The sequence below is a fragment of the Neophocaena asiaeorientalis genome, unplaced genomic scaffold (genome assembly GCF_003031525.2).
Source record: "Neophocaena asiaeorientalis asiaeorientalis breed wild unplaced genomic scaffold, Neophocaena_asiaeorientalis_V1.1 scaffold167, whole genome shotgun sequence".
NCBI lineage: Eukaryota > Metazoa > Chordata > Mammalia > Artiodactyla > Phocoenidae > Neophocaena > Neophocaena asiaeorientalis.
In genome coordinates, this window is record NW_020175022.1 from 1,355,910 (window position 1) to 1,366,780 (window position 10,871).

At 37.0% G+C, this 10,871-nt stretch overlaps 1 protein-coding gene across 4 annotated transcripts in view; it reads left to right on the forward strand.

Moving 5' to 3' along the window:
- ARNT (aryl hydrocarbon receptor nuclear translocator) overlaps positions 1-10,871 on the forward strand; it is a 67,106-nt gene that overhangs the window by 27,198 nt on the left and 29,037 nt on the right. For all 4 annotated transcript variants that reach the window (XM_024762834.1, XM_024762835.1, XM_024762836.1 and 1 more), the window contains exons 3-4: positions 1,890-1,934; positions 6,831-6,875. In XM_024762834.1, coding sequence (XP_024618602.1) covers positions 1,890-1,934; positions 6,831-6,875 — 90 coding nt within the window. The remainder of the gene's footprint in view (positions 1-1,889; positions 1,935-6,830; positions 6,876-10,871) is intronic.

Sequence of the window (10,871 nt, forward strand, 5' to 3'; positions counted from 1 at the left end):
TTTAAAAAAAAAATAAAAAAAAAAAAAAGAAAAAAAAAAGGTTACAGTGTATGTAATATACCAACTCTATCAGAAAAAAATATATAAATAACGTGTGCATAGCAAAAAAACTGAAAGGATACTCATCAGATGTATGGGTGATGGGATTATGGGTGATTTATTTTTTCTTTTGTTTTTAGTTATTTCTAGATTTTCTGAAGTAAGTGTGTTTTATTGATAATCAGGAAAATATATTAAAAGAAATATACATTTTTTAAAAGAAAGATTGGAAAATATAGAAAGAAGACTAAAGAGCAATAATCCTACTATCCAAAGTCATCTCCCATCAGTTTTTTTTAGTGTAATTACTTCATTCTTTATTCTATGTGTAGATTTCTTTAAATAGTTATAATCATATAATTATGTAGGTTTATATAGCCTGGTCTTTTCACCTAATTGTATACAATAACCTTTTTTCCATATTGTCACATATGCTATAGAAACATAATTTAAAATACTTACATAGAGGGGATGTACTTAATTGCTATTTTGGGACATTTAAACTGTTTTGAAGATTCGCTGTTATATATAATGCTTAATGAATATCTTTGTATATAATTTTTTTTCTCTGAGTTATTTCTTTAGGATAGATTCTTAGAAGTGGAGTTATTGGGTAAATAGGTAGACTTTGACAGGTGATCTGGGGCTACAGAGAGGTAGAAGAATGGACACTTTCAGGGTTGATGCTATGTACTTCATATATAACCCATTTAGAGGCCCATAATATCAGGTTATCACAGTAGTAGAGATGCCAAGATCATTGGGTTAAGGTGGTAACATGAGTAATGTTTTAGTTTAATGGAGTATAGAGATTAATAGGAGATTGGCCTATCTTGTTACCTATAATCTTGCCTAATCCCTTGAAATGAAAGTCACCTCTGCTTTTACTAAACATTTAAAGTTTATTGATTGTGCTCTCCATATGAAGCTTTCTCATTCTCACTTATATATTTTATTTGTCTAGGCAAAGAATCCCTTGAGGGCAAGTCTTTTGTTTTCACCTCATCTAGCACAGTATCCGGAATGTAGCATATATTACTTGTTCATTAGGTGAATGAAGGAGAGAAACATCATTTAACAACCTTCGGGGAATTCCCTGTTGGTTCAGTGGTTAGAAATCCGCGCTTTCACTGCTGAGGACACGGGTTCAATCCTGGGTTCAGTCCCTTGGGAACTAAGATCCCACAAGCTGTGCAGCGCAGCCAAAAAACAACCAACCAACCAACCAGCCAACCTCCAGAGGTCTTAAAATCACTCCTTATGGAACATCACTGTTTTGAGAGATGTTTCAGAGAGCTTAACATAGCCTAAGGCAGACTATAGAAATGAAAAATGGTCCTGAATTATTCATATTAATTTTTTCTTGTCTTTTTGAGTTGATCCTGCTCCTTTTGTAGAGGTTGTACTGTGATATAAAACTTTGGCAAAGGTGGATTGCTACCCTAGGAAAATGAAAGGTAGCAATAGGTATTCTTTTTTTTTTTTTCTTTTTGCAGTACGCGGGCCTCTCATTGTCATGGCCTCTCTCGTTGCAGAGCATAGGCTCACAGGCCTAGCCGCAACGCGGCATGTGGGGTCTTCCCGGACCGGGGCACAAACCCGTGTCCCCTGCATCGGCAGGCGGACTCTCAACCACTGCGCCACCAGGGAAGCCCCGGTTATTCCCTTTTGATTGGCTAATTTCTTTGCCCAGTTTGGTACAACAGGAAGAGGTAATATACCTTTACTTATTCCACTTCCTCTTTTCCTTCTTCCATCTGAGTGGGTGTTCAGATAGCTTGTAGATTTGAATTTTTTTAATGTTCTGCATTTTCAATAGGCTTATAATATTTTTTGTTGGCTTTCCCCAGATTGGATTTTGATGATGATGGAGAAGGGAACAGTAAATTTTTGAGGTAAGATCTTAAAAAACTTTCTCTAGATTTCTGATATTAAAAATTATTTCATTATCTTTATATTTCTGACTCATAATATTTTTGTCTTTAGGCCTAAGGAGAGTGCTTCACCCTAAAACTAAAGTTACCTATTACATTATACCCCATAAAATTTTCAAGCATTCTGGTAATAACTCCAGAGGAAAGAGCTCAATGAGGGGAGAGCAGAGAATTTACAAGACCCTCTGTGTCAGTTATCTATTGTTGTGTGGCTTAAAAAGAACAATGATTTATTATTTCTCACAATTCTGTGGATTGGTTAGATGGTTATTCTGCTGATCTTGCCTAGACTCACTCATAAGACTGCATTCAGCTGCCTTGTCAGCTGGGAACTGGACTCAGCTGATAAGGCTGGGTATCTCTTTCTTTGTGGTCTTTTATCCTTAAGGAGGGCAGACTGAGTGTCTTTACATGATGATGGCTGCAATCCAAAGGGCAGGTCCCAGTCTAAATGCTTATCAAGCTATTGCTTTGGATTGACATTTGCTGTTGTCCCATTGGCTAAAGCAAGTCATATGTCTGAGTCCTGATTCAGTACAGGATGGTGCTATACCAGGTAGTGAATACTGCAAGGTGTAATTAGTTTGGGGGTCATTAATGTACTAATCTTTCATGCCCTCTAATACTCACTGACTTCTCCTACAGAGCAGGAATTGGAATTTGTATCTTTGAGTAGTGAATCTTCTGGAGAACTGAAAATGGACTTTTCAGTATATTGATGAAGGAGTTTTTTCAGAAAAGGGAAATTTTTATTTTTGCTTAAGACCAGTCACTTGGCTTTGTTTTTAAGTAAGGAAAGCAATAAGAGTCAAAGAATGGAAGATAACCTTGACTGCAACCTGCCTTTTTTCTTTTCAAATTTGAAAATATTACCTAGGTAGTGTCTACATTGCAGAATAACAAATATTTGAGAAATAAATAAAGGAGCCTTATTTTTTAAACAATTTATTTTATTATGTGAGTGCCCAGGCTTCATTATTTGTTTGTTTTATTAACTAAGTTCTTAAAAGAAATATAAACATTATATTGCAAAATTTTTAAACAGTGCAGAGTTATATGTAATGAAAGTACATCTTCCCTCACTTCAGACCTTCAGAATCCTTCCCCTTAGACAATTATAGTTTCCAGTTTATTAAGTATCCTTCCAGAAATATTCAGTGCATATGTAAGTGTATTTAAATGCACATATATGTGTGCACATACACACACTGTCTCCTCAGTTTTTGTTTTTATACAGAGGATGCCCATATTGTAAATTGCTTGCCATTGTTTAGTTTTGTAATGCTTAGTTTAGTCAGTTACATCGATCTGTGTATTTTTTTTAATATCGTTGTTGTTTTTGCAATGTTTAAAGTGAAAGCTTGTGTTTCTAGCTACTGCCTAGTCGCGGAACACTGCCATATATTCTTGAAAACAACAACCATGGCTTGGCCACCATAAAGAGATAGTTGCAAAATATTGGAGAAAGCAATTCTCCAGGAGAGCTCTTTAGACTTAATGAGTGTCAACAAATGTGAAGAGGGGTAGAGATTTCAATTTCTGTTCAAGAATAGACTTTTTTCATACACTTCCATTGGGAATTCCTCCAGTTAGGAATCCCTAATTATAATGATAAATACTGTTAGTGGAACTGTGTTGTGCATATGAATGAGATAGAGGTAACCACTAGTCTTATTTATACCTATCAGTTAGCTCTATCCCTGAGTCATTGCTTCCATTTCCACAAAATCTGGTAGTCACAAACTATATGCAAATTTAAAAAGGTTTATTTGTCTTTTCCCCAACCATAAAAAAAAGTTTTCATAATTCATCTTACCAAGTAGGTCATTATGCCCAAGTGAGGCATCACCAATTTTTTTTATTTGACCATCGGTACTTTTTTATTTTGGCCTCGCGGCTTGTGGGATCTTAGTTCCCCAACCAGGGATTGAACCCATGTCTCCTGCAGTGGAAGCATGGAGTCCTAACCACTGGACCGCCAGGGAATTCCCAGTATTTTTTTTTTTTTTAATTGGAATTCTCCACTTTGGTCAATGAGTGAAAGTCTTATTTGCGTTGTATCTGTAAATCAATATTAAATCTCCTTGGTGGATGAAAGCTGTAATTTATTACCTCTTTTCATCATTTTGTTCAAGTGTCATTTTTTTTTAAAAATTCATTTTTTAAATTTATTTATTTTTGGCTGCATTGGGTCTTCATTGCTGTGCGTGGGCTTTCTCTAGTTGCGGCGAGCGGGGGCCACTCTTCATTGTGGTGCACATGCTTCTCATTGCAGCGGCTTCTCTTGTTGCAGAGCACAGACAGTAGAGAGATATAGGCTATATATAACGCTATAGGCGTGCGGGCTTTAGTAGTTGTGGCACACAGGCTCTACTAACTAACTAACTACTGATAGCTGTGGCTCGTGGGCTCTAGAATGCAGGCTCGGTATTTGTGGCACACAGGCTTAGTTGCTCTGTGGCATGTGAGATCTTCTGGGACCAGGGTTCAAACCTGTGTCCCCTGCGTTGGCAGGCGGATTCTTAACCACTGTGCAACCAGTGAAGTCCCAAGTGTCATTTTGTTATATTCTTCAGACAACATCTATAAAATAATTTTTTTTTTAAACAGAAGAAATTAATTTTCTTACAGTTCTAGAGGCTGGAAGTCTGGGGTCAAGGTGCCAGCGTGGTTGGGCTCTGGTGAGAGCTCTCTTCTTGGCTTGCAGATGGTTGCTTTCTTGTTGTGTCCTCACACAACAGAGGAAGAGGACGAGGAAGAGGAGTAAGAGAGAAAAAGAGAGAGAGAGAGACCATAAAATAATTTTTAAGAATATAAAGGCTTTGAAATTCTAGGTACAATATTAGAGTTGCTAGTATCTAGAATGCTTCTCAAATTCAAACAAATGCATGTACAAATCCACCAGGGGTTCTTGATAAGATAGAGATTATAATTCATTAGGTCTGTGGTAGTACCCAAGATTCTGCATTCTAATAGATTCCTAAGTGATGCTGCTGCTTCTTGTCCACTGACCACACTTTGAGTAGCAAATATCTGCAAGATTCATTCTTGAGATTCAAAATTAATATGAAAGGACTTCCCTGGTAGTGCAGTGGTTAAGAATCCGCCTGCCAGTGCAGGGGACATGGGTTCGAGCCCTGGTCCGGGAAAATCCCACATGCCGCGGAGCAACTAAGCCTGTGCACTGCAGCTACTGAGCCCATGTGCCACAACTACTGAAGCCTGCGTGCTTAGAGTCCGTGCTCCGCAACAAGAGAAGCCACCGCAGTGAGAAGCCCACACACTGCAACGAAAAGTAGCCCCTGCTTGCCGCAACTAGAGAAAGCCTGTGCACAGCAACGAAGACCCAACGCAGCCAAAAGTAAATTAAAACAAACAAACAAACAAAATTAATATGTAAATTATAGGTCTCTTTTTTCAGCTTAGATCACTGTTTTCATTAAAAGTTTGTAGTGGGCTTCCCTGGTGGCGCAGTGGTTGAGAGTCCGCCTGCCAATGCAGGGGACACGGGTTCGTGCCCCGGTCCGGGAAGATCCCACATGCTGCAGAGCAGTTGGACCCGTGAGCCATGGCCGCTGAGCCTGTGCGTCCGGAGCCTGTGCTCCGCAACGGGAGAGGCCACAACAGTGAGAGGCCCGCGTACCACACACACACAAAAAAATGATAATTTCCATGATACTTGAAAAACTCCTGCAACTCAATAACAAAAAAACAAGCTGATTAAAAAATGGGCAAAGGACTTTTAATAGACATTTCTCCAAAGAAGATACACAAATGGCCAAAAAGCATATGGAAAGATGCTCATGATCACTAATCAGAGAAATGTAAATCAAAACCACAATGAGTAGGCCATTAGGCTCGCCACCATCAAAAAACCCAGAAAATAACAAGTGTTGGTGAGGATATGGGGGAATTGGAACTCTTGTGTACTGTGGGTGGGAATGTAAAATGGTGCGGCCACTTTGGAGGAACATTAAAAACAGAATTATCATATGATCCAGCAGTGCCACTTCTGGTGATATATCCAAAAGAATTGAAAGCAGGATCTTGGAGAGATATTTGCACACTCATGTTCACTGCCCGATTTTTCATAGTAGCTGAGAGGTGGAAGCACCCCAAATATCCATTGACAAATGAATAGATAAAGAAATGTGGTATATACAGCTAGTGGAATATTATTCAGCCTTAAAAAAGAAGGAAGTTCTATCACATACTACAACGTGGGTGAACCTTGAGGACATTATACTAAATGAAATGAGCCAGTCACAAAAAGATAAATACTGTACGATTTCACTTATATGAGGATCTAAAGTAGCCGAAATCAGAGAGACAGAAAGTAGAATGGTGGTTGCCAGGAGCTGGGCGTGGGATGGGGGCAGGGAGAGTGGGAGGATGGTGTTCAGTAGCTATAGAATTTCAGTTTTTCAAGGTGAAAAAGTTCTAGAGATATTTTGTACAACAGTGTGAACATATTGTGGTTAGCACTACTGAATTGTACACTTAAAAATGGTTAAGATGGTAAATTTTGTGTTACACGGTTTTTGCCATAATTAATGAAAAACAAAAACAAAACAATCCCTAACCTCAGTGGTGTTGACAGGGTAGTCAGCTGTGCCCTCATGAGATCATCATCTTTTTTTGGAGTGTCTGATAAGTAAGAGTAAAGGACACATTAGAAACCTAGTCATGGGTTTTTAAGTTCTGTGGGATGCTGTTATTATCTCTATTGTTTTGTGATGCCTTTTCATTGGCTTTTTTTTGTTGAATATTTTTTACCCCTTTCTAGTTTTCCTTTCAGAGTGAAATAGATATAACAAGTGTAATGCCTTGGACTAAGCCCCTTTTTTTCTCCTTCAGGTGTGATGATGATCAGATGTCTAATGATAAGGAGCGGTTTGCCAGGTAATGTAGTAGAGCATCTTGGTCCTTGTCGTGGGACCAGGCAATTCAAAAATACTGAGTTTTGATTTTATCTCAGTGAGAGTTAATTTCTCTATCCAGTCTGTTTCTTCTTCTGAAAGCTGTTGAAATTTAGTATTATACTTGTTGTTTACATTCGGGTAACAGGGCTTCAGACTTATGGCTTCAAACTAATGGTATATTTTACCCAGTGTTTTTATGTATGTGTTAGATAGCTATACAGTGTGCTTGCTGGGTGTCCACAGGAACACAAACAATATGAATTTCTTTGTTGCATTTATTATTAAGTGGATCTACAAAATCTGTATAGATAATGGTTTTATTCTTTTAAAAATAGCAGCAAAGAAATGATTTATGTGAAGACTGGAGTTTTTATTGAAAAAATATGTTTATCTGTCAAGAGGATGAAAAATAATGTGCTTTATTAAACAGATCCTTCTCAAGTCAAATATTGGTTTATTTTTAGAAAGTTTATTCTATATATTATTAAGTAGTAAGTTATTTGTTTTTTAAATATCGAGTTTGCAGCCACCTCAGAAAAATGAATAATCCCAAATCTAGTGCTTAACTAATAAGCATTTACTATTTATTCATTGCTGATACTGCTGGTCTGGGGCCCATACATTGAGAACAATTGATGTAGAGGGCTAAGAAATATCAGTCAGAGTAGTTTAAAACTACTCTGAAGCAGTGAGATGCCATCATAAGCTTTGAATGAGATGCTAATATATAAAATGCATATGGGATTTTTCTCTAATAGCAGTATATAGGACTGATTAAACAGAAGCACTGTAGTCAGGGAGGTAGATATGAGGCTATAGAAATAATAAGACAGTGATAAAATCGTGAGGGCCTGGGCTAGAATGGTGGCAATGACAGTAGGAAAGGAGTGAATTTAAGAGGTTTTTGAAGAATTTGTTTATCGAAGTAGATACTTGTAAACATTTTAGGATGTGGACCATCTCTAAAATGAGAAGTTAATAATAGGGATTTGGGGAGTAGTTTTCCAAAAGCTGCATTAGAAAGTGAAGCCATCAAATAGTAGTGGTGGTGGTACAGGTTCATAGTCTCTTGACTGAAATTCCTAAAAGCTATGAAAACATGACCTGAACTGTTTTAGACTTCATTTGTCTTGCTTAATGTGAATATTTATACATTCATGTATTTCACTCGGAAATATTAGAGTGGGTAAGGGATTATGGATCTGTAGGGGTAGGAGTAGTAATAGGAATTTTTGATATTTAACTTTCAAACAAAAGAACTCATTTCTTTTTCTTTTTTTTTTTTCTTTTTGGCTACACTGTGTGGCTTGTGGTATCTTAGTTCGCTGACCAGGGGTTGAACCTGTGCCCTCAGCAGTGAAAGTGTGGAGCCCTAACCACTGGACTTCCAGGGAATTCCCAGAACTCATTTCTTTTTTTTTTTTTTTTTTTTTTTTTATTTTTTTTTTTTTTTTTTTTTTGCGGTATGCGGGCCTCTCACTGTTGTGGCCTCTCCCGTTGCAGGGCACAGGCTCCGGACGCGCAGGCCCAGCGGCCATGGCTCACGGGCCCAGCCGCTCCGCGGCATGTGGGATCTTCCCAGTCCGGGGCACGAACCCGCGTCCCCTGCATCGGCAGGCGGACTCTCAACCACTGCGCCACCAGGGAAGCCCCAGAACTCATTTCTTTAAGATATGATTTGTTAAGCTAGTTCACCTCACATATCCCCCTTCGGAATTCAGTTAGAGGGTCTTTAGAAGCTTAAATGAATTTTCCCAACTTTTTGAAAAAATGATTTGTAGTTTGTTAAGGAATTATAACAACCCAATGAACATGAAACTTCACTTAATATCACTGTTTTCTTTCTCTTCTGGTAAGTATGCATAAGTTTTCACATGGTTCTTATCATTACTGTGTTATTTTTTGTCTCTTTTTTTTCCTGCTGGCCATTTTTTAGAAACTTTCCCATATATTGATAAAGTCATTATACTTGTCATTTTTAATAGCTAGTCTTTCAGCCTGTTATGTCATACTTAGACTTTTTTTGTTACTCTATTTGTTGTTAATCTCTTTATATTTATATATATATATATTTAAGATAGAATTGATTACTGATAAACTGGCCTACCAACACCTTGTTTCTTCAGCTGTCACCAACCCTTATAGTATTTTAGTTATCCAGAGAAATTTAGTGATAATCTTTGTAGCCCCCTCCAGGGAAGGGGGAGTTGATACTAGGATCTAGTAATGTTATGGCTTTATTGCAGAGAAATGGGAAAGTGACTGAATAGAAATTTACTACTTTAGGATCAAATCATTGATAGGGAATATATCAGAAACTTAGCTCTTAGTTTTATTTATGTAATTTCTCCAGTGAAGCTGTTTGGTTATTTTGTCTGTGAGTGCATGTGTGCTATATGTGTGTTATAGAAAGATTGTGATCACTTGTTTGACATTCTTATCATGATTTACTGTTTGATTTTTTTTCATTATAGAATAGCATATGTGGATATCATTTTCTTTTCAGATTGGGAGCATTGTGTGAGAATGGTATTCCCTTGTTTGTTTCTTGTTCAAACTGTATATCCTTGGTTTCTACAGAGAATGATTGGCTTACTGTGCTCAGATTATGTTAATTTATAATGAATATTGGCCTTGCTTTTATGTTGACCTTTGTCCTGTAAGTTACTTTTTCTTAATCCTAACAGATGGCTTTGTAGAGTTACAGGCAAGGTTCTTGTCCATATTTCCATTTTCCCCTCTCTTCTCTGCATCTGTTTTGTTCTATTTCTTTTTTTTTTTTTTTTTTTTTTTTTTTTTTTTTTAGGTGTCCACAGGAACACAAACAATATGAATTTCTTTGTTGCATTTATTATTAAGTGGATCTACAAAATCTGTATAGATAATGGTTTTATTCTTTTAAAAATAGCAGCAAAGAAATGATTTATGTGAAGACTGGAGTTTTTATTGAAAAAATATGTTTATCTGTCAAGAGGATGAAAAATAATGTGCTTTATTAAACAGATCCTTCTCAAGTCAAATATTGGTTTATTTTTAGAAAGTTTATTCTATATATTATTAAGTAGTAAGTTATTTGTTTTTTAAATATCGAGTTTGCAGCCACCTCAGAAAAATGAATAATCCCAAATCTAGTGCTTAACTAATAAGCATTTACTATTTATTCATTGCTGATACTGCTGGTCTGGGGCCCATACATTGAGAACAATTGATGTAGAGGGCTAAGAAATATCAGTCAGAGTAGTTTAAAACTACTCTGAAGCAGTGAGATGCCATCATAAGCTTTGAATGAGATGCTAATATATAAAATGCATATGGGATTTTTCTCTAATAGCAGTATATAGGACTGATTAAACAGAAGCACTGTAGTCAGGGAGGTAGATATGAGGCTATAGAAATAATAAGACAGTGATAAAATCGTGAGGGCCTGGGCTAGAATGGTGGCAATGACAGTAGGAAAGGAGTGAATTTAAGAGGTTTTTGAAGAATTTGTTTATCGAAGTAGATACTTGTAAACATTTTAGGATGTGGACCATCTCTAAAATGAGAAGTTAATAATAGGGATTTGGGGAGTAGTTTTCCAAAAGCTGCATTAGAAAGTGAAGCCATCAAATAGTAGTGGTGGTGGTACAGGTTCATAGTCTCTTGACTGAAATTCCTAAAAGCTATGAAAACATGACCTGAACTGTTTTAGACTTCATTTGTCTTGCTTAATGTGAATATTTATACATTCATGTATTTCACTCGGAAATATTAGAGTGGGTAAGGGATTATGGATCTGTAGGGGTAGGAGTAGTAATAGGAATTTTTGATATTTAACTTTCAAACAAAAGAACTCATTTCTTTTTCTTTTTTTTTTTTCTTTTTGGCTACACTGTGTGGCTTGTGGTATCTTAGTTCGCTGACCAGGGGTTGAACCTGTGCCCTCAGCAGTGAAAGTGTGGAGCCCTAACCACTGGACTTCCAGGGAATTCCCAGA